Here is a 25,220-nt window from a genome sequence, read left to right as displayed (position 1 = left end):
AAAGGCACAGGAAGGAAGAATGTAGGGATTTAAGAGCAGATACCTGTAAGGAATGTGTCTCCAAATGCTGAGAGTTCACTTCTTTCTGAAAAACAGCTTCTTTTAAGATTTCTAAGAGCGGTTACTGCAAGTGTTTTTAAAGTCTTGGCCAAAGGCCAAAACTTTCCCCCTACTCTCTCCTCTTTGCAGCCACACAGAAAATAACTTTGATTTTTTCAAGCACCATCCATCCCAATCAACCACAGCAGAACTGATGTACTAATCCCTGCTTGGAGAGCACTTCTGCACAGTGTGACCTTACAAATTTGGGGGTGACTAGACTCAACTCTAGTCCTGGTGAACAGACCTACCCCCAAGGGGCTATCATTGCTTCCTTCCTAGCAGTAGCTACAAACAGAATTATTTAATAAGACAGAGTGTACCACATGATGTAGCTCCAACACAGTCTCAAAACAGACCAACTGTTTTGACTGAATAAAGAGATCATTTGTTAGCAAAAAAGATCTGGATCTCTTTCTACGACAACATAACACAGAAAAAAAAAATTTTCCTTTGAGCATGTGGCAAGACACAGTTGAAGAATTCCACGTGATATACAAAATAAAAACCTCCCTCATATGAAGTACAACATAGATGTAAGGAGAAAAAAGTGTGCATGTAATCTAGACACACACACTTGTATCACTGTTAGGAAAAGCTTGAGAGTAGCTCTCTGCTTTTGTTAAATGTTTTCTTATTTACCCAAAACCAAGAGTCTTACCACCTGTGCAAGAGAGATGAACTTTACAAATGAAAATACTATTATTTTTTTTTTAAGCATCGGTTCTCGTTTCCATTCATCAGAGCTCCTGAAAGCAGCGTTGTGTTGGCCCTGCCATAGACAGGCAGGGACCATACAAGTTACCTGCTCCACGTGTGGCTCCTTTCCTTTCAACTACCACACATACGTCTCCCGTCTTCAATACATTCTGACTGCTCAGCATCTTTTCTGTTGGCAACTGTATCACATTCCCCCAACCACACTTAGGAATAGGATTTAGTCAGCAGAGATACTGAAATAATATTGGTTTCCTCTGCTATGAGGACCAAGTACAACATGTTACTCTCTGAATTATTCAGACCTCCACAGGCCTAAGTAACAAGCCTTTAGCAACATCTAGACACCAGGGACAACATTTTTCCTGGTGTAGCTCAGATGACGTTTGCAGAACCAGAACAGGGAGAAATTCAGCCTTAGGCTTATTGCACAGCAGCATTTCATCTTGGTCAGCCCCACCAGGCTTGCTAAGGAGAGGATCTGGAATATCAAGTACAAGAAAAAACCTCAAACACCAAAATCCCGGGGCATCTCTCGCCTGACATCCCTTTCACAGCATCTGTTTAGAAAGCTGTGCTACGAAGTCATAAGCATGCAGGGGATCACTGGTGACTTTTCAGTGTGGATGACCTTCTCCCCCTGCCTGCCCCCAGCTCCTAAAGGTATTTCCCTCTCCCTCATCTTTAACTCTTTCACAACATGTCACATTGATATTCAAGGCCAAAGAACAGTCATCTGACATCTTAGAGTAAGACCATCATATTTTCCACTAGGAAAACCATGGAAGACCAAAGTGAAGAAAAAGACTAATGCCAAATAGATGTTTCACAAAGGTCACATGAAACACAGGGACTCTGGCCTCAGTGGCAGTCCATGGTAAGAACACGTCTTGTTTTGCTAAGCTAGTCACTTCATATTTCACTTGCACAACAAAAAGCTGCAGGAAACAAATCTGTCTTTGACTGCCCTTGGTCCTGAGAAGCTTAATTACCTTCAGTACCCTCAAACTACCTGGACTGCCTTCAGCAGCTGAAAAAACTCTCTACCTATGCTCAACGATACAGATGGTTTTGATAGTTTTGTTTAAAAATGCAGACAGCAAGGCTTCTCATTTTCCTAAAACATTAAACTCCCTCTTGAAAACGTAACCTGGGATCAATTTTATTTCATCTGTTATGTAGTAGTTTTAATAAAGTGTTAAAATGGAAGATATTGAAAAACTACACAAGAAAATAATCCTCTGAAATAATGTGAAAATGGAATGGGCAAATAATAACGCAGCTGGAGCAGAAAACTATTACATCCACTCTTGGTTTGGTTACACATTGAGCACCTACTCTGCTTAATCTTTCCAAGAGAAGGCAACAGTAGATACCAGCCCCCACCACAATCTCTGCTCCTGGGTTTGTACTCCTAGTAAAACTACTCATTACTTCTGCAGAAAATAAGTTTCTACTTTAGAACAAGGCAGACAAAAAAAAAAATACTTAAATCTGTCTATTTATAAAACTGCTTATGTAAAGGTACTATAGTGAATGAAGTATTAAATTATGCAGTGCGAGATGTAATAGAGTGAATTATATTCAGTAAGATCACACGCTACTGAAAATATGCAAAAAGCAGTGCTGCTGACTTTCAGTTGTCAAGTTACACACACACACATATATATTGCTCATCTCATTATTTTCTACTGTTTCCATGTGTGATAACATGCCCAATGCTGACACTTCTCCTATTCTCCCTGGCAGACCCTACATTAGCATGTAAATAGCTGGCAGATAGGAGGAAATGAAAGCAAGAAAGAGCTCTTTAATTAACTTTAATCCTCTGAAAATCCATACAGCAATCTGTTCTGACAGTTTTCTACACGGGATCTTCTTAGGAGGTCCCTAAGTGCTGCCTGAGGATCACTGCCAAGCTAGAACGAGGAGAAAGAATGAACAAACCAATTTTGGAGACAATATTTAGACATTTTTCTGCTATTAAATGATGACTGGTGACTGCCATCTGGCATTATCAGAGCTGTCATTAGTCCGACTCTGGATGGGAAACAAAGAGATGCCATAAGCAAGACGATAGCGCACTTCACACCCGTCTGACAGCCAGTCCCCCACGCCTGGGGTAAGCGTGCCAGAGCTCACACGCACTCAGATACACGTATACACATCGAGCAGCCTCCTCTAGTTTCCAATACTATACATGCTATACATCTATGCCCTCTGGCCCACATTTTCTCAGCCTGTAGTAAACACAAAATCCTCAAGGTTGAAGAGCAAAGCAATTTCATTGTTACAAAACTTGATGAAACAGCTCTATAGTAGTACACAGACCTTCAAATCTTGAATGGCAAAAAGGCTGGCAGACTACAACAGAACAAGCTGAAATCATTCCTCAATAACTCACATTTTCCAAATGTGACAAGTGTTATTCATAACCCTCTATTACAGGAAATCTCAGACAAATTTTGGTGGGGGAGAAAAATCTAAGGATAAATGGAAGGAGATGCAGTACCACAGTCTTTGGCAACACAAGATTGTCAAATAACTCTTACCTAGCAGGCCAGATTTAGCTCTGGAAGTGGCATCCTGCTGGTTGATGTGAGCTGGTACAAATCTCACGGAAAGGTCACTGGTTCCAGCCGTGCGTTGGAGTGACCACTTTGAGGTGACTTACGACTCAGAGAGCTGACCTGTAAAATTCCCCAAAGAGCTGAACAAAAATTGAGTTCCCTGCAGGGTGACTGGAAGCAGCTTAAGAGCACACACCAACCAGAAAGGCAAGGAGTCGGCTCTCAGCCCCCTGGGTTTCTTTGGAGCTGAAGGAGGGAACAACAGAACTCCTGAGCGTCCAACAGGTAAATCGGGGAGAGTGCTGGCTAGAGCACAAAGCCGCCTGCAGGAAGAGCCTGGAGAGCAGGGGCATGCGGGCGGGAATGACATTAGCAGCCGGCTCCCTTGCTAAGACTTCAAAACCAATGCAAGGTAGTGACAGGTAGTGACACAAAGGTAAGAACCCTGAAAATCTACCTGATGAGATGACATAAAAGGCAAGTAAGGCTGAAAAAAAGAGGACGAAGAAAAACGGATGTTTCTTTAAGGCAAATCTCCAGCTTTTATAATGCAAGAATAACACTGTTAAGTCCAGGTCAGAGATCAAAGATCTACCAAGAGAGGCAAAGGTATAAATTTTTGTCTGCCACACTCAGGTTCCCCCCATCCTTTTTGGCCTAGATTTCCACAATATTTATAGAGTTATTTTAATAAACATAAAGTAAAATAATGCAAAAGATAAATATCAAACCGTATCTTGCCAAGTCTGCTATCCCCAGAGGATTCAAAGAATAAAGACACTGGAATAAGCAAAAGGTGCCTAGATCACAGACATACAATAAAGCAAAGAAAATTTGTTATACAGCATCAGCCTATAACTACCTACAGACCTGCTTCCCCAAGCCCATCAACTAGTTCTCCCACTCCTATAATTCCATGTTCTCCCGCCAGTTGAGCTACACTGTGTATACAGACCGTATGTCCTCACAATACCTACTCCTCATTTTTTTTAATGCTGTAATATCAAGAGCAGATATTTCACTTTATTCATCATACCAGATTCCAGTGCTAGAAGATACAGAAAGTATCCAGCATGGCAACTTCAAAAACTTGGTGACTGATAATGCTCAGAAGAATGCATGCTTTTATGAATATGTAAGCGTGAATTTCAATAAAATGACCTTTAACACAACAGATTGCAGCTGAAGTAAGAAGGAAATCTCTACTGACACATAAATTACTAAAGATGAAGGTGTTCCTTCTAAGATTTACCTTACACAGAATAGTCCTTATACATACTGATCACTAATCCTCTTTAAACTATGCAATAGTTCTTGCAGCTTTGAGAAGTCATGTTCTAATCTGATCTAAATTTTCCAGTAGAAGCACCATACAAAGTGTACTTAACAGCTGTGAAGACAAATAAAAGATAAAATTGGAGTAAGTTCATAAAAACATTATAATCACATCCATGATTAGCCACTTTGGCCATCTGGTAAGAATACCTGCCCCTGATAATATCTGAACTATGGCCTCTCAGCTTATCTGCCACCTGATTGCTTTATTTTAAATAAGTATGCAAACACCAACCAGACAGTTTCTTTAATAAAGTAAAATAATTTTTTTAAAAGGGGAAGAAAGAGAAAAAAAAAAATCCATGAAGTAATAGTCCAGATGAGGTATAACGGATTTGAAATCTCAATCTGATCATAGAGAACAAGACTACCTAGCTCTGTGTACTGCCCACAGGTGCACATTTCACCAGACTGATTCATCTTCAAGTAGACAGGAGTGACAGAGACTATGATGCAGTTATACTTTTTTTTTTTTGCCTGGGAATACAGCAATTTGTTTACTCATTGCAACAGTGTTAAATCTCATGGGATATGCAGACACTCATACAGGGAGAAAATAATGAACATCTCAGAAATTGCTAGTTGCAATACATGAACTTCCAAGAGTATCTCAAATCTTTATCCAATTTTGAAAGAAAATAAACCTACCAATCTCCATAGATTATTTTTTTTACATTACCAGTTTCATCAAGATGAAAATAAAGACAAACATAAAAACATAGAAAGTCGTGATGCTTCCATAAAGTGAGGAAAGGTCATGTAAATGTAAAATGTAATGGAGAATTTAAGTAAAAGCCACAGCAATAATAATCTTTTATATTTTCAGGGTAGACAAATTTCAACACAATGAAAACTTAAAACCCCAAAAGAAACTGAGATGGACAGTTGTGTATACAGGGCAATTCTTTGAGTCTATCAGAAGTCAGAAGCACAAGTGACTGTAGCTACACTCTGACTCTGACCCAGCAAAGATACCAGCTCTGAAAAGAATTAACAGAGGTCCTCTGCTGCATTTTAACCAGAGAACTGTGACAGAGGCAACTAAATGGTTCAAGAAATTAAACTGCACTAAGGAGAAGATATAATAACAATAATCTCAAAGCTAGATATTCACCCAAGACCAAAATAACAAAGATGTTAACAGACAAAAGGAATAAAATGATTTATCATTAAAAATGGCTATTGTATTGGAGATACTATACAGCAGACATCCTCCTATCTGTGTTGAAAGAGGAGATAAGGTTGTTCTGGGAAATTAGAGTCATTGGCAAGGAAGTTTCACCTGAACATTTAGAAAATTAGTTGAGAAGGTTCAGAATTACAAAGCATCTTTTTCAGTTGAGTGTAACAAGATAAAATAGAGACAGATAAGCATAAGCTTTTGTTAAAGTAATTTAAATTGAACTAGTTAATAATTCTTTAAGAGAACTCACAGGAGAGTGAACTAGTGAATGCAGGGTTTTGGAAGTCTATATAAATGACCGAGCATCCCTCAGTTTTAATCATTACCTGAGAGTCAAATACCTGTTGGTAAAAGTTGGCTAATGGAGGAGCACACGCTTTTTCCTTGCCATGGAAAGCAATTAGCAGCAGGCTGGTGAGGAAATAGAGCCAGAAGTTTCATTCAGTATACTTATTGTTGTAGAAATACAGGAGCAAATAGAAAGATGTGTGCTGACAACATAAATTATTAATGTTAGCAGAGTCTAGAGACAAGGGTGAGGCATTCTGGAGCACCTAAAAAAATTAATAATGAGGGAAGAGCAAAGGCTGATAAGCAGACTGAGCACACACATGCAAGTTAATACAAAGTGGAATGAAAAAAATAATAAGATGTCACACAGTGTGCACTCAATCTGCTTTTAAACCACAATCTCCCAGCTATTTGATTTGGACACCCTTTGGAGCTATGACATCCCTACGGACATGCCAGCCAGACACGGCCTGTAGAGAGGAGGGGACTCCAGCCTGTGCCTATAAACCGGGCCACAAGCTCCACAAAAAAAACCACTTCAGCAACGTGGCTCCAGGAGAAAAATCAGATCCTTCTACTAACACGGGCTCACCAAAATGATACTAGATGCTTCCAGGATATGACAAGAGTAGGCAGAAAATCAGTGAAATGCTGATGCTAACGCAGTGGAGCAGGCAGTGTCAGGGAATACACACACACATGCTACAGCAAAGGACTTGCTGTTTGAAGGAAGGTCATTGTCACACAGGTAAGGCACAGAAAACTGCAGTCTGCGTTGTGGGACTACATAAAAAACAAATATTCTCACTAAGAGATGCAATAAAGACTTAACAGCTCTTCCACAAAGCTCCTGTTTGACTTGGGCTCAGGTCTTCAGCCATTTTATTCGAGCATATTGGTTCCCCATCCTCTTTTCTAACTGAGATAACTGTGTTTCTCTATCTCACAGGAATGACAGAAGGAAAAATGCAACTCTAAACACTGAGTACTGCTAAAATAGAATGACAGTGACACTGTCATTCAGGTTCCCAAAATAGACAGTATTTAACTTTCATTAATTGTTAACAGCTCTCATAAGTCCACCAAGCACTGATATTCAGATATTTATAACACATTTAACTCCAAACCAAGTCCCAAGACAAAAGAGAGAAAGGACAGCCAATGTAACAAGAAGATTCCTCCCACCCCGAGTTTCTTATCACTACTTCTTGGGGGAAAAACTTGCAAGGAAAAACAACTCAGAAGGTTTATTCATCCAGACCAATGACTCCCAAAGCTTTCCCTGGGGAGAGCAGCAATCTTGCTCATTACATCTTAACAATGCAGCAAAATGAGAAGATACCATTTTTCGTAAGTTGTATGTATGAAGAATGTGAACTCTCTAATTTACACGTAATTTTATTAGCCTTCCTTTTAGCATATTAGAAATTAATTACAAATCAAAATATCATTGGACATCCATTCATTTGCATGGAGGCATATCCACGATCCATGCACAGAACCACAGCAGAGGAGGAACAGCTTGCAGGTTCTGTCAGCTGAAGAGCATCCAAAATACAGAGAATTCTCCATAAAGCAAACAAAGTATGACCCCATGCCCACCAGGCCGGGGTCAGCAGTAAGTCCTTTATCTGCTGTTACTGCTAATTCAACTGGAAACACATACTTTGGATGCAGTTAAGAGATCCAGTCCTTCACTGCAGCAGTTTGACATTAAAACTAAGCTTGTATAACTGCTGGCTAATGAGGGGCAACAGTTCCACATTCCTGCTCTCTCTCCTTGAAGGAAAACCAATTAGACAGAAAACACCCCTGCAGAGGGAGAAGTAGTGAGTACATAAACACTGACAAAGAAAACCCCAAACTCTCCCTAACTAGCTGAAATGTAAAAAGACATCCTCAGAAAGTCAGGGTGGTTTTGGTAGGAGACAGAATCCAAGGAGTCAACTTTAGTTGGTCCCTTAGAGGGATCAAATCGTCCCTAATGTTAGGAAGCAAACTTCAACAGAGATGGCACCTCAAGACACAGAGGATACGCCCACAGCTGCACCAGAAGGACCTTTAGAAGCTCAGAACTCACTAATCCATGTCCAGGCAGGGAGGAAAGTGAGGCAGGGAAGTTAGGCACTTCTATTACTTCTGTCTGTATTTCCGGTTTACTTGTGTTATCTGAAGGAAAACATCAGATTTAGACCATATGTTTCACATCCTTCAGGTTGCATATGCCTCTAGAGAGTTAAACCATAAACCTGTCTATTATTTACAACTGTTCAGTATCCTATTTAGGATATTTCCAAGGGATTCAGCAGTTTGTTTTTCTCTTCTCTTTCATGGAAGTAAAAAGCCAATATTGCGATGCAAGGGCTACAAACAGCCTCAGGTTAACACCACACATGACAAATTCATGTGCATAGATATTACATAAGAAACACGTTGGCTAGCATAAAAGGAGGGGGCGAGTTAAATAACTTTCTTGGGTTTTTTAATCATTTCTTTGGTAGAAAAGATTTCATTTAAAGCCTTTAAAGTGTGACAAACATGCTCCATTATGAAAAACTCATCAAGCTACCCGTGACCCGTATCTCTGTGACAGTTACACCATCGGGAGAAAATGCAGGGGTGAGCAGAATCAGACACTCAGCATCTCCTGTTGTAGCTCACATGTTCAAAGAAGAAATGGCCAATAAACTAAGTGATACTTTTCTGCTCAGGAGCGAGAGGATTATTTAGAGTCATATGAAAGCAGGCAGCTCTCTTGCAGAAGGCAATCACCAAGGCTGTTCAGCAAAGCCGTGCCTAGATGGGACACTGAGGCAGAGCAGGAGGAACGTGCAGCTGCTGCTGTTTCCTAGTGTTTAGGGAGGACAAGTAATGGCTCTGAGAAAACTAATAGCTTTGTCACTTGAAACTGGGAGGGAAAGGGGAAAAACAAACAGATGAGTTGCTTGGTATTTTGCTAGAAGGAAACAGAAGAGCTGAGATTTACTTAAAGGACTGGCAGAGTGAACTGGAGGTAGGAAAGAAACCGCTTCCAGGGAGACCCTCCAAGCACTGTGGCAGCAGAGGTTACCCCCACCCCAGCCCTACGCGGGGGCTTTGGTCCATGCAGGCTGAGCCCCCCCAGCCTCCTGTGTAGAATAGGTAAGAGGGGAGAAGGATGATGGTCAGGATTACAGCGGGTTAAAACAGGGAGTGGGAGAGATGTCACTGGAGTAAGTATTGCCACTTGTTCATGTTCACTTCATGCAAAAGGTCAAAAATTCTCTCGCTCAGTGGTTTTTATTTTTAAAAAACAACCTAGAGTGGTTCACAAGCATTTTTTTCCCCCAGCACCGAACTCTTACATATGCTATCTTAATAAACATCTTCACGTTGGAGAGAGATAAAAGGCATTTTGTTTTGATTTCATTATATTTCCTGAAATTGCTTTTTTCTCTCTGCATTTTTTTCTTGCCATTCAGTTGTGGTGGCCCTCACAGAGGGATAATGCAATAACACTTCTGACAAGGTCAGCTTTCCAATAACTTTGCAAATGGCATTTCCCAATGACAAAACAAGCACAGCTTTTCTTCTTTTGTAATTAATATAATAGAAATGTCAACCTGGAAAGTGGGTCTCCAAAGGTAGTATGTTATCAACAGAAAATTAATTTTTTTAAAGCCAGAAAGTGTTTCCTTATCTGTAAAACTGAAAATACTATTTACATAGTAGAACTACTGTTACAAGTGCAAAACATAAAATTTCTGCAGCTTATGTATGTTTCTGAAAAACAGCAACTGAGGAGAAGAGTTAAACTGCTTAAATTGCTAATTCAGACACTAGATCATTTTGAGAACTGCACATTCATTTTGCAAATTCTTTTTGCACATGCCCTGTCGAAGCACACAGCTCTATGCTGTGTGCACATACTGAAAGAAACGTTACTTCACATCTGTGCTTATCTTTAAATTAATCAGGTGTTTAATGCACAGAATTAGTCTTCCCAGCTACTCTCCCATTCACATAAGCAGTAACAACCAGCTGTTGGTCCTGAACCTACCTGTAAGCTAGACATCTCCCATCTGTGGCACAGAAGAAAGGGTGTGGGAGCAAGGACTCTTCCAACTGCTTCTCCCAGTGGAAGGAAGTCCCTGCTGCTCAGAGGGAGAAGGGGAATAAGAGGATCTTCTCTCCCTGAAAAGGGAATGAGTTCTTGGCACTGTCCCACCAAGGGACATGGAGGCATTGTCCCACAGAGGTTGACCCCATGGGGCTTCAGACACACTGGACCCCATCTATCTCTGTCTAAACCTACATGCTATACAGTCAGGTAGGCCAAAGCTCTACCTAGGACCTGCTACATGTTGTAGTCTGAACCTCTCCTTCAAACGCACACAAGGACAGTGAGCCCTGAGTCCTGCCATCCAATTCTTTCTATATTTAGTTTTTACAGTTCCTTACAGGCACTCAGGACAAGTAAACATGAGCTTCAGAGTGCCATCAGCAGGGTGGAGAAAACTGAATGGAGGAAGCTGCACTCGCATCTTGGGTGGAGCAAAGGGGCGGGCGGAAGAGTATTCAGCTGCAGCAAAACAACGGATCTTGCAGTTACAGCATGGGCTGTCACAGCAAATTAGCAGAATGCAAATTTTTCTGTGAAAAATATTTGCCATCAATGTCAAACCCGGCCCTCCAGGTGTTTGCAGCTCCTAGGCACGAGATCAGCACAAACCTCAAACACCTGCAGCAAAGTGATCCATTTAAAAATGACCCCCCTTCAGTTACTTTCACTTTAGCCACTTTGTCTCAATTCCTTACACGCAGTCTTGAGGCACCCAAAATAATAGTGACTAGAAGACCAAGCAGGGTGTTGTCTCCTATTCCCGCAGTGCTGCACACAGGAGCAAGTACCTGGGATGGTACGGCACAGGTGTAAGCACACTTCACTTCCTACGGACTCAACACAGTGGCAAGCAAAGGAACACATTTGCTAGAATCCTTAGACAATCTTTTTTTCTTCACTACCCAAGGAACATAAGGAGATGTAGACACAACTACGGGCAGACATATTTAAACATTGCTCTGGCTCTGCTTCCCTAGACTTAAAAAGCAGCTTGGATGCCCCATAGGGTTGTAGGATCTTCCTACATGCAACCTCTACAAATCATAAGACTCTCATAAAAATAGTTCTTCTCCTCCTCCTCCTGACAAGGAAAAAGTTAAACATCATCTTGATGTAAAAAGCTTATCTTCTTTTCCTGTCTCATGCTCACACTTTGTTTACCTGTTAATCCCCTTCCAAATTCATGACTTCAAAAGAGGTAGTGGTATTTCTGGGGAAATCCTGAGGCTCTGGATTCATACAGAGAGAAAATTAAGCCTCAGTTCCAAAAGAAAATTAAGCCACTGTCCCAAATTGCTTCCACCTGAACAGGAAAATTTATGATTAATGGTTCTTCACAGTTCCTGGTCTAGATGTCCCACACAACACTAAAAAAACCCAGCAGATGTCCTATATACTGAGAAACTTGTAATATAATCTCATTACATCAATCAGAATTCACTAACTGAAACTAGACCAATTCTTCAAAGTTTCTATTAAATAATGTTTTCTCTGAAATACTACCTAAGCAAACGTGCTTATAAAATACAGAACAGTTCATTTCTCCTCAACGCAACAAATCATGGGTCAAAGACCATATTTCCACAATGCTTTCAAAAAACTCATTTGACTTCTAATATATTCATCAATTTAAGCAATGCTTGACCTGAGATGTTGTGAACAAAATAGTACTGCATGATACTGTGCCAGGAGCAATCCAAAACTCCTGAATTCTCCAGACAGTCCTTCACTTTTATAATGATTTTGGGTCTTCATTTGAAAGGATGCTCTGAGTGACTGGTGTCTGAGTAGTGCAGCTGTTCTTACCAGAGGCTCACATCACATGTTGAAATAAGCTACTGTGCAATTACTTAATTATCTCTCTCTCCTATCCTTTAAAAAAAATCCACTGCGATTCAACTTGAAGCAAACCCAGTTAATCCAGTTTTATGGCTGAGAATTAAAACATAGAGAAGTCAGAGATTCAAAGCTGCAGTTCTTGTGACAATACCACCACTCTAAGAGGCACAGATATTAATGCCTTCAAACCATAAGTATTTGAGAAACAAAGAAATGCAAAAAAACCTTTTTGTATAGCTTATCCTAGCTAGTATTTTAGAGCCTGCTGTTCAGAAACCCTAAATCCCTTCCCTTGTCCTTGGATGCTGCCCAAACCCATGAGTAGCTACCTCACTTGGCCACCCCCTACTATGAGTAGCTACCTCACTTGGCCACCTCCCACTGTTCACCCTTCCCTTGCTTGCGAGGCACACAAGTGAGGTTTGTTCTGCCCGACTTCCCTTAACAGTAACTCCCTCATTCCACCCATCCATCTTCCCACTTGCTTCTCTGCCATATCTGCTCGACCATCCTTCATAATTCAGGGCTGAGGAGCTAAGGAATAAATGTTACAGCACATGTATCAAGGGAACTATAACTTTGAATTACCTGACCTGGGTGAGTTTAAATTCTCAGCCATAACATTGGATTAACCTAATTTCTTTTTATTGAATATTTTACTGTTAGAAGTACTACAGCCCTTTCTCTCAGAGAAATACGAGAACTGAAGGTCAAATGAATTCTTTTATGGGTATATTTCTAATTTTCATAATCTAACCTCTTAGCATTGAGCATTAATATCTAGTGGTGGTAGAACAAAGTAAAATCCAGTCAGTATTCTGGGAAAAAAGATCTCATTTCTATGGCCCTTCAAAAATACCTCATAAAATAACACATAACCTAACTTCACTGCATATTCTGAATTGTTATAAAATTTTAAAAAACCCTCTAAACACTTTGCTTAAATAGAAATTATGTCAGACATAACATAAACAAGAATACAGAGCCCGTCCTTGTGCCTCCACCTCAAAAGCATCATATATAAAGATTAGTAACGAACTCCATGTTTTTATCATTACAAGGTTTACCAGATACATAAAAAGGCAACAGAAAGAATTACTCAGAATTGATTCCCAAAAAATTGCTAAGATAATTTTTATGAGCTCTTTCATATTTCTAAAAGGGAAAGGAAAGCAAGGCCCATGAATCATTTCATCTTCTGCCTTCAGGCTGGTCATTTGAAGCTAATGTTCACCATTTCCATGTTGAAAGCCCTCAGGTGACTAAGCTCTACTCTAACAAAGCATATCACCTTCATGCCTCTGTGGGACAAATTCCTATAGGTACCCATACAGGTACACAAAGAAGTAGAATATCCAAAGTCAGTGAAAAGGCAAATTTATCCACTAGCTATGAAGAATGAGGCCAACACCAGATCAAGAGCAAAAGATCTCACTAGAGAGGATCCAATGGAAAGCAAGGTGGCAAGGGCAGCCCATGCTCCCAAACTTCTGCAGTGCCCACAGCCAGTGAACAAGCTCAGTCATCTCAGATCAAGAGATCCCTTCAATAAATGCAGACAAGTCAGAAACGAAAGGAATGCTTAGGCTTTGAAAAGTCATTTTAGAGAAGGATAAGGAATTGAGAAATCAACAACTCTGCTACTTTCTTCATTGAGTAAAAAAAGGGAGTAGTAAACCTATGACCAAGTCAGGCAAAGTAAGGAAGCTAATGTCCAACAAAGAAAACCAAGCAAAAGACAAGCATGCATTTGTCTGGGAGCCTGTGCCAGAAAACACACATTTCTCCTGTCTTTCAGAAATCTGCAAATCTCACTTGAGAAACAGTAATATTTTCTGGTTTGAAGATACTGCTTCCTTCCAAATGGCCTTTGTGCACTGCTTCAAAACTACTACAGCCAGTCTCTTCTCCAAACATATCGATTTCAGCTCTTCTTATTCATTCGTTATAGAGATTCTGCAATTGTATTCATAAATGATATAAGCAGGCCTCGTGGAACAGCCTGTTTCAAAGGAAAATGGCTTGTATTCCCTTTATTCTGGAAGACAATTTCCATTTGCTTAATATAGTCATGATATTTTACTGAGGTAATTATACTCTTAGCTATCAGTAACAATTAAACCCTTAGACTGAGGTTGCTTAGTAAAGGTCTCAAAATAAATAACACATTCCAAACACAATATTTTTAAATGTCAAGCATGCAAATAAGATCTCATAATGAATATAATGAAGCATCAAGTATAAATCAGCACAAAGTTAATCTGTCATTGTACAATTCTCTGCAAAAATTGCCAGTGGAGTATTGTGGGATTCTGATCAGCATGCTACAGAAAGGGCAGCACAGGCACTGCAGATGAAACCATTTCATTAAATGTTATGACTGGTTCATGAGAAAGGCAGGGTGAAGCCACCAACACTGCTATGTTTTTATAGTTGCAGAGCTGAGTGAGTTGCGTAATGCAGTGAAGACTATGTGGGCTGACAAAATTTATATTTGTTCTTTTGTATTTTCTGTAGCAACTTCCATGAAAACTACTGTCAGACCATTCAGTTACAAGCTAAATAAAACCCAGAAGCAGACAAATTAGGGGGTACAGACAAAGGAGAAAAATCACTCTCAAGCTCTGAGATCTAGAGATATTTGAAATCAGGTCAATAGATCCTAGAAAGCTGTTACATAGGCAAGAGCACGGTTTAAAGGTCCTTACAATGCAGACAGCAAGATGGTTAGGAAAGGTGAAGTAGATCAGTGATGGACATTTTAAAAAATAACAGACGGGAAAAGTGTTGTCAGAATAAATATTTGCAGAATCTCCTTGTAGAGCCTCCACTGCAGACAAGAAGTGGTACAGCAAATTACCTCCAACGCTGCTACATTTGGGAGGCAGCTGCCTGAGCTCCAGAAGGTGGTTAGGTGGATCAGGACTAAAACATGACACAGTAAGTAACTGGAAGAAATTACTCAAAAAAATCACAACAAATTTGGGTTATACAGGGGGAAAAAAAACCCTAGCGTTAAAAGAAATTCTCCCAGAATTCTTTCCCTGAAGCACCTCCACCTCACAAGTCACAAGGCTTTCAGAGACCAACAAAAGCAAACACAAAACATATTTCCTCAACCCCAACAGCAAAAGTCTATAGCAGCAGTCATCGAAGCCCCACATCCCCCTTTCCCCTCACAAAACTTATCACACTCTATCCAGTAACCCAGGCACTCTTGTGTAAACCACAAACACGAAGCCCAACAACCACCCTGCACCAGACTGAACTCAGGATCAATATAACACCAGATAACGGGGGAGATTTTTCATAAAAGCATCTACCTCATCTCTGACCTCTTAGTCCTCAGCCTTTAAAAAAGGCACCCTACAAGAGGAGTCTGGGAATTAAAATTCATTATGTTACTGGATACTAAAAATTACAATTCAGCAGAGACCTGTTCAAACCCCTGTACTCCACGGGCAGCAATTACCTCTTTCTGTCCCACTGCGGTTAATGATCTTCTCTCTTCACTTGCTATCATCCCCCTCCACCCATAACTACCAATTACCTTTTCTCTGAAATTATTTAACTGATTAATCAAGTTGAATTTAAAGGGAACCATGCTCAATCTAAAAGGTCGTTGAGTCTCTTTCAAACACAGAGTGCCTTGTCTCTCCTCTTCTCAAGCATGCAGGATGATGTACTATTTATCCACTACCTCAACCCGACAAAACTTGCCTTGCTGAACCACAGAAGAGGGAGCAGTGGAATCGCTTTAAAATGTATTTATTTGCAGGCATAAAAAGGAAGATACCTGCCATGGGTTTATAAAAATCTACGAAGGAGAGACACGGTGAGCAGAGGGAGAGGACTGGCAAGGGTCAGGCTGACAGCAGTTAACAATCATGCGCAGAGTGGCAGCACAGCTGGTGATGCATGAGTAATGGCGCTGCTCTAAATGATATACACGGAGTCATGAAGTGGACTGAAAGAAGGAAGGAGCATCGTATCATAACAGCCAGGAAGAAGCATTCGGTACTACTCCTAACCCAGAAGAGCAGCTCATTTCTGCCTCAAAGCCGTCTGTGCTACCTGGATGGAGAGCACAGGGTATGATACCCAAAAGAAGGTCTGTTGCAAGGCATCTGTTTGTCAGAGTGGCTGTTTTTATTGCTATTGAGTGCAATACTTAAAGCTAATTTTTTATATATCCCAGGAAAAGGGTGAATTCAGCTTCTTCACTGAACCCTCAGAACTTTAAGATCCTTCCATGTGCTTTAAAATCATCTACATCCTAAGAAAAATATGCAGGACCCAATATGACTGAGAAGCCATCAGCATTATTTTAAATCTTTACTGATTACAAAACAAAGCAGATGGCAAATCAAGTCGTGAACTCTGCATCTGCCATGCTTAATGAACAGTTTAATTACCTAGTCCCATTTCCCATGCATCTCTGCCATTCTCGGCTCTGGGAGTCGCTTACAGACTTTGCACTGACTCTCACAAAGATATCTCCAGGAACACGTGGTATGAACAGTCAGCTGGAGTTGGTTAATCAATACTTGTTTAATCTCCAACTTTTATGGTGATGGCCTAAATTATGTCTCAATAGAAACAGATTTCCTATCAGATCACATGATCTGGTTGAAAGCTCAGAAAACGAAAGGGAATTTTTCAGCCTCTTCTCAGGACAGAGGAGTACCCGAAGGCAGACAAATGCACAGACGGGAAATAAACACAGCAAAACAACAACATCCAGTACAATCAGATTAATTCATTTGCTGCGTTATGCCTTATACGACAGCAAGGGATGCAATTAGGACAGTGTACATTCACAAAGTCTGCAATTTGAGAAGCAAATTGGACTCATTTGGAGTAAGTTAAAAGAAGTAACTGAAATTGAGCCTCACATTTTGAGTTTTGGTGTATGCAAATAGGCAAGAGCTTCCCGCGAAAGATCACATACCGGCTGCAAAAAAAGCGGGGCATCGTGTCTCTGGTCAAATCTGCTGCACATGTTATATAGTCTGTTCCTACTCACTCTGCAGCTTCATGCAGTTACATCCAGAAGCTCTGTGCACAGAAGAAATAACTGTTTTAAGGAGTCACTGCACTGCACACGTGCAGAAAAGGCTGGCAGGTCTGAACCTTAACAGCAGCTAAGTAAGGAATATAGCTAAGGGCTGATCACAACCAGGTAAAATCACAGGAGGAGGAGGAGGAGGTGACAACCCTAAAGAGATCCATGCAAGCCAACTTTTGCCCTCCACATCAAAAGGCTTTGGGAAACCTTCAGTGTGCCTTTATTACTTTTCTTCAACCTCATTTCTGCTGCACAAGGTCCATTTGTGCCTCCTGAAAGCTGCCCTCCTGAAACAAATAGACCAGAGCTTTCTTTCCATTAAATACTGACTCAATCAGCTGCTTGCACTCAGATAAGGATTTTCAGAAAGTGTTTTTCATTTTGGGAGACCTACATGTCATATAAAATTTCCTAAGAGATTCAAATTTTAGCCATTCAGTAATAGAATTGACTGTTTTTAATAAGCCTACTTTATAAACAAAGAGTTGTGTGCAAAGCTCTCAGAAAGAGAGAAATACAAGCTTAAGGACAACACAAAAGTCAAATACAAAACTGTGTAGGTAAACATGGCATTCAAAGCCAATACAACAGTAAATCAAACAGGAAAAAGGGCAGAGGTGGACTAGGTCTCCCCCCAGCATTTCAGACATCTCCCACTACTGCTGTATCGGAACTACCTCAGGTAATAAAGCAAAGATTAAAGATTTCCTTAAAACTCTGAGCAAAGCCAAAACAAAAAGACAGCACAACAGACAGCGAACCCAGCCAAGTGGATTTCTAAAAGAGTGAGTGAACATATCCCTTCAAACATCAATTTCTTTTGCATCACCTTAAGTGAACAGAGTGACAATCCAGGAGATACCTTCAAGCCATCAATGTCCGAAAACCTCTAGGGTGTCCAAATCTAGTCTTACATTTCACTGAAAACATGTAGATCAGAAAACTGAAGTAGTGCCCTGATTTACAAGGACATATGGGAGAAGGTAATCAAGTAACATGTTCTAAACAGCAGTTTGTCAACAGGAATAACCAGGATGCAGCTCCTACACCAGCCCACTGTCAGAGGTGGAATCGATTGGACTGGACCACTGCACTATTACATCAAAGACTGGAGAATGCTGTTCTTCAAGGCTGCCAGGGAGGAGAGATTTGTAGTGACTCACTGAAATAGTCTAGACTGACAACTGTGCCAATTCCAAAGAGTAAACCTGAAAGGCCCAAGAAACTGGAAAGGCCCAAGTAAGGTCAAGAAAGCCCAAAAGAAGCAAATGAGGCAAAGAAGCAGGTAATGGAGGAAGAAGTTACACGCACTGAAATGGAAATATGAGAGCAACCAAGAAAGACAGAGACTGTGGCAAGCAGAAAATTAACAAGACCGAAGAAGTGAAACAGGCAGTCTGTGAAATCCAAAAAGTATTGCTTGAATCTAGAGGAAAAAAATTCAACACCCATAAAAGCGAGCTGAGAAGGAATCAGATTGGCAAAGCAAGTACCTCCTGAAGAGAGTATGTTTACCACTAAAATATTAGATACTGCTGTTATCAAATGAAGAAGAGCTTATCATTTTCTACAGATCTTCTAAAACATATTCAAGGCCTGAGACTTCCAGGTTATAATTTGAGCTGAAAGAAAGGATAGCTGTTACTGCATTAAAATTGCACTGTTAAACATGTCTGATGCCTTTCAATCCTTATTTGCTCAGCATACAGGAACAGATTCACTGCCCTACTAGAGGGTCAAATATACACAAATGCAAAAATCACACTATCAAAAGCAATAGCAATTCAATCATATATATAATAGTCTCCCTCAAATTAGATTTTCACAGTCCTATTTAACAAGACAAAGATTCAATAGAGAGAGCTCATCTTTTCCCTTCTCAAATTACATAGAAGCACACTGTACTACTGATGCCACTAATTAGATGATTAAATACCATTCTAGGTGATATGCTTTCAATGTAAAATAATTATTTTTGACAGGAAATATATTTGCTCAATCTCATTTTATATCACAATATCATACTTTTTTAATTAAATGAAATTCCTTCTTCTGATTTTGCATGAGAAGAGCAACCAGCGGGAGAAACAGTGCCAAGGATAGATTGCCCAAGTACCATAATGCATGTACTTCTTCACAAAGGACCCCTAGCATTCTCTGGATGGAATATAAATTTTCAGAGAACAGCAAAGTCTTTATTCCTTTAAAACAGGTCAGTTGAGGAATCATTGAGCACACTGAAAACTTCCACTGTCAAAGTACAAGTTTATTTGCCACGGTCTGATGAAGGACATTTCCAACTTTTCCTCTACTCCTCTTCAGAGGGAGGATAGCAAACAAAGCAAAGGCTCGCTCTTTCTATATAAATCAGGGTACAATCCATTACATGACAAAGTACTGTTGTCTTTTTGTCTGGTACTTAAAGAAAAGTAATGATATTTTGTGTTCTATGACAAAACATGTTTCTGCTGAGGACTGGAAATAAGTTAACAAAGGGAATATTTTAGAAACTGAGAAACTTCCTTCAGGGCTGAGCAGCCCAGTGCCATGCTAGACAGCTGAGAAGGCTGTAAAGGAAGGATTTTTATCAGGTTCAGTATCCACCTGTGTCATATCCAGCCATGCCAGTACCAAAGTAGAACTCTATGGAGGGCTGTCTGCTGCTGGGGGTATTAGAAGAGATGCCTTTTCTGTTTCTGTGAAGAGAATTTGGTCTATCCACCCTGACTGCAGTGCCTACCTCAGTGTGAAGCAGAAGGAACTGCTGTCATTTTTCTCTTCTCGTTTATGTGACTCTCCACGGCGTCAAATTCTGTAGCCAGAACTGATAGAATATCCTCTTGTAAACTGGGTGCTTCATGCTTCAAGAAGCCCTGCTTACCCCACCATGTATCAAAGCTTCTTTGGCTCCACAATGACACAGAATTGCACAGAACTGGGTGCAGCACAATTAAAATCGATTGAAATGCTTTAGCTGACACTGAAAATTAAAGCCTAAAGCACAAGAAACAGAACAGCTCCTTTCCTTCTTGCTCAGACACTCCCATACCAGCATCTTTCCTCCCCGCACACAGTGACATGCCTCGTGCTCTCTTACACACTCTAACTACTCAAGTCTGACTTTATGCACACACATAAGCTTACCTACGTGAGCAGCTTTATAACATCAGGGAGATTGCTCAGATGAGTGAAGTTTTGTATGGAGTATTCTTGGAAGGTGAAGTAACTATCATTCTGACTACAGAGAATTATTATTCCCTTTGGGGAAAGAGTGCTCTCAGAATTTAATATAAAGTTTTCAATGCTCTACAGACTTCAAAATTATTGTATAGAATTTCATCATGAGAGCATACCTGATATAGGATAATACAGACTTCTTTGATATATCCTTTAGAAAGAATCTTAAAACGTATTTTCAATTTACTGGTCTAGTGCCTACCATTACATTCGAACAGACTTACAGTGTAAGAGGAAGGCAAATCTCTTACTCTCTGTAAATTGTTTTTCCACAGGAACAGTTGACAAGGTGCTGTCGTTTCGTTCTCTTTAGGAAAGGAGGCAATGCAGCCAAAGCCATTATAAATCCCCTTCAGTGGCTCAAAACACTCTAGCGACAACATGATTCAATTCTCTGCCCTCGCACCAATGCCAAGCCCGAGACGACGTCACGTATCACAACACAGCATGAGCCCAGATGGGGGGAACACTAGCAAAGCCTTAGGATGATGTACTAGTACTTTTATTCTAAAGCAGTCCTAAAGACAAGTTTCATGGTACGTAGCGCCCACTGTGCAAAGACCCCATAGCAACTTTGTAGTGCCAGTTACAGAGGTGAACAAAGAAGAAATAGCAAGGACTGCACCTGGAGGAAAGAAATAAGGACACGGACATTCCCAAACATAATCTAGAAACTCACCTTGGTGAGTAGCAACACACGTTTCTGCAACCGTCTGACCAGCGCTTCGTGCTGCTCACGTTTCTTCTTCTCATCCAAGAGCTGGCTCTGAACCCGTAGTATTTCTTCCTGTAGCTGCTGCCGGGCCTTCTCTAGTATTCGAGCACTAAGAAAGATAATACAGACCTGTGAAATCTTGACCACTGGTTCTTAGTCAGAGAGATCAGAAAAAACTAAGAGAAGCATCACCATGATACCAGGACACTGGGGCTGGTGCCATTTCATCTTATGGATGCACCACTGGAAACTGAATAGCTGCAGTCTCATTATCAGCTGTTCTCAGAAAAAGATATGAGAGAAGAACCATCCCAGTGACAGCACAAGACAATTACTGGAACCTCACATATACAAAGCATTTAAATAAACGCATATCTATTTAAAAATCAACCAGTTTGCCTTTGAGAAGATGCCTCGTTTTCAACAAATGATGCACAATCTTGGTTTCTACTGTATCTTTTCATCATCTTCTAACAAAGTAGAAGTAAAACTGAGATTTACTATCTGCTTTGACAGACAGATAATACTCAGCAAGTAATTATATCCACCACCTGCACACTTCTCTTGCCAGCAACCTGTATTGGAAGAGAAATGTCTTCTGAGGCCAGGTGATTAGCACTTCTTTTGCAATGTGGACATGATTCTCAATTAAGGCAGAATAGCTTGGTCCCTCTTCTTCTCAGCTCTCTGTGCAGTAAGACATGGTGACACACAATTATCCGTGTATTCCTGGAGACACTCTTCATGCACGCCCTTCAGACACTCAGTCTGCTGCTGGGACACTACTGGGCTGCTGTTCCAAGGCACACATCAAGCAGCTCATCACAGATCAAGCCCACAGACAAAGTACTTGATCAATAACAAAATGAGTGAAATAATTCTTGTGATTTTGAGTCGGTTCAAAATTTAACTATGACAAGTTTATCCAAGACTGCACTAACTTTAAGTATTTAAAGTGAGCAGGACACAAAAAAAAGTATTGCACATAAGTCAAAAACCCTCAAGCAAGCTAGAAAGATCAAAATCAACATCTCTAGCTTACTCAGGAACAGAAGATCTTTGTTTCTCTGATGCTGAAAACAACACTGGAAAATTTATGAGTGCTTCAGAGGGGTATTCTTTATCATTATCATTAAAAGAAAATAAATTAAAATGCTTTTAAAGAAAATAGCACTATTGTTAAGGTACTGTTTAGATAGATCCGAAAGAGAACACTGCCTTAAAAGTCACTCAGCATAAATCAAGTACATCCTGCACTGCCAGGTCACCAAATCGTACTTCCTGGGAAATTTGTAACAATTCACCAAAATCCCCCAAGCAGCTGTTCCCTTTCCTCAAAATCTTCCTCCTTGAAAAAAATGTGCATTTTAAAACACTGGTTGAATTAGAAGCCTGTTTAAAGTTCCAGTTCAATTTGGGACCGTTCATAGACCAATTTAATAATCAAGGACTGTGAAATAATCTTTTCATTGTTGGATTCAGGTGGGAAAGTTCATCAAGAGGGCTTCAAATCTGCATTTGAAAATGGATAATTTCATTACCAGAGCACCACTACTTCCTTGGTTCTGTTTTAATTAATCAGAAGGGAACCTGTGCCCAAGAGTAGTATCTGTGATGAAGGAACATGAAGTGGCACGGGCCTTGCACTGGATGCTCCCTTCCCCATCCCAACTTCAGCGAACATCTCAAATTCAGTTTCGTGGATACTTAAGAGAAATGCTAGCCTTTTTCTTCTTGAACAATGCAAGAACTCCACTGGATAAAGTAGAGAATCAACTCTTGTCTGATTCTACAATATAAATTCGTATTAAAAAATTTCCTAGAAGCCAACATCCAAAGACAACAAATGCCAGGTTGAGTCCTGGCATACTGTGAAATATGAGATAAAATTAAGCGGTATGACTGAGACGTCAAATGTCACAACCACATGTATGTCACTCAAGAAGTCACTACTTGCAGTGTACAAAAAACACATCATTCAGAAGTTGCCAAATTATAAAGCTCCCCACCACTGCTCTCCAGCCCATCCTTTTGTTGGAGGTTGCCACTTCGTAGTACAGCTAGCAAACTCAAACATGTGCTCACACCTCAGCTGCTCAGTTTACAATACAGCATTCCAGACCTTAAACACCCCTTTAGGGGCAATTTAGACTGACAGTAATTTCCAGTAGATGGACACAACTTGGGCGACATCTTGGATAAGGATGTGGTGGTAGATAAAGAATTGGCTGGACGGTCGCACTCCAAGAGTTGCGGTCAACAGCTCAATGTCCAAGTGGAGACCAGTTGACAAGTGGTGTTCCTCAGGGGTCAGTGTTGGGACCGGTGGTGTTTAACATCTTTGTTGGCAACACGGACAGTGGGATCAAGGCACCCTCAGCAAGTTCACCAACGACACCAAGCTGTGTGGTGCGGTTGACACACTGGAGGGAAGGGACGTGCCATCCAGAGGGACCTGGACAGGCTGGAGAGGTGGGCCCCTGCAAACCTCGTGAAGTTCAACAAGGCCAAGTGCAAGGTCCCGCACATGGGTCGGGGCAATCCCAAGCACAAATACAGGCTGGGTGATGAGTGGATTGAGAGTGGCCTGTGGAGAAGGACTTGGGGGTGTTAGTTCACAAGAAGCTCAACATGACTCAGCAATGTGCATTCACAGCCCAGAAAGCCAGTCGTAACCTGGACTGCAGGTTGAGGGAGGGGATTCTCCCCCTCTGCTCCACTCTAATTAGACCCCACCTGCAGTGCTGTGTCCAGCTCTGGAGCTCCCAACATAAGAAGGACATGGACTTGTTGGAGCAGATCCAGGGGAGGCCATGAAGATGATCAGGGGGCTGGAGCACCTCCCTTATGAGGACAGGCTGAGAGAGTTGGGCGTGTTCAGTCTAGAGAAGGCTCCAGGGAGACCTTACAGCAGCCTCCCAGTACTTAAAGGGGGCTACAGGAAAGGTGGGGAGGGACTCTTGATCAGGGAGTGTAGGGATAGGATGAGGGGTAATGGGTTTAAACTGAAAGAGGGTAGATTTACATTAGATATAAGGAAGAAATTCTTCCCTGTGAGGGTGGTGAGGTACGGGAACAGGTTGTCCAGAGAAGCTGTGGCTGCCCCCTCCCTGGAAGGGTTCAAGACCAGGTTGGACGGGGCTTTGGGCAACCTGGGCTAGTGGAAGGTGTCCCTGCCCATGGCAGGGTTGGAACTAGATGATCTTTAAGGTCCCTTCCAACCCAAACCATTCTTTGATCATAAAATGTAACAGGAAGATTCATTACACCATGCCTCTCAAAATCCTAGGCTTAAAACACTTATCCCCCTTTCCAAGGGGCTTGTACTAAGACAGACTTTGCTAAGCTTGTGCTAAGACAGACTTTATGCCCACATATACGTGTCAGCCTACCAAGTTTGCAACAGGTCAGCCTCCAATACATGGCCAAACAGATGAGGGAGATGAGGTAACCTCAGCTACTGTGTTAAGATTCATTAGAGTTTCTTCAACAATATTCTTTTTTTATGCATATGGTAAATATAAGTACAAAAACCTCATCAACTGTATTATAACAAATTAAATCGCACTACAGAAACTTTACTGCAAATATTATTTGCTCTATCAAAGAAATTTAGTCCTGATTAGAGTCAGAACAGAAGAAAAAATACAAACATATGATTAAATACTACAAAACAGCCAGAATCTTGCATTTGATTATTGCAAAACATTTTGATAGGACAATGGAGAAATCTTTTTTTCCTAATCTCCCAATACCGTGACCTATTTCTATAAATGCGGAGTGGACTGACAGATTATGATTGAGTTAACATTCACAAAGAAAAATGAGATATGTGCTAGGTTTCCTTCTTGAAATAAAGAAAAACATTTGAGATTCACATCTCATGGAGAGCACATTCACCCACATACACACCTCTCGAACTAGGTTGGAAAATGACTGTTTTAAAACATGAGAAAAGTTAAGCAAAGAGAGATAAATGGGCAATTTCCTCAGCCATTGCATGGTGTTTGGTAACAAGACCATCATCTGTTTGTATTTCAGCCTCCAATCAAATGTGATGTTAA

At 40.8% G+C, this 25,220-nt stretch overlaps 1 protein-coding gene across 3 annotated transcripts in view; it reads right to left on the bottom strand.

Moving 5' to 3' along the window:
• MAD1L1 (mitotic arrest deficient 1 like 1) overlaps positions 1-25,220 on the bottom strand; it is a 379,497-nt gene that overhangs the window by 239,756 nt on the left and 114,521 nt on the right. For all 3 annotated transcript variants that reach the window (XM_074886096.1, XM_074886098.1, XM_074886097.1), the window contains exon 11: positions 21,121-21,265. In XM_074886096.1, the coding sequence (XP_074742197.1) occupies positions 21,121-21,265 (145 nt within the window). The remainder of the gene's footprint in view (positions 1-21,120; positions 21,266-25,220) is intronic.

The sequence above is a fragment of the Strix uralensis genome, chromosome 16 (genome assembly GCF_047716275.1).
Source record: "Strix uralensis isolate ZFMK-TIS-50842 chromosome 16, bStrUra1, whole genome shotgun sequence".
NCBI lineage: Eukaryota > Metazoa > Chordata > Aves > Strigiformes > Strigidae > Strix > Strix uralensis.
The sequence above is the reverse complement of the archived record's forward strand: the minus strand, read 5'-3'. Positions and strand labels throughout refer to the sequence as shown.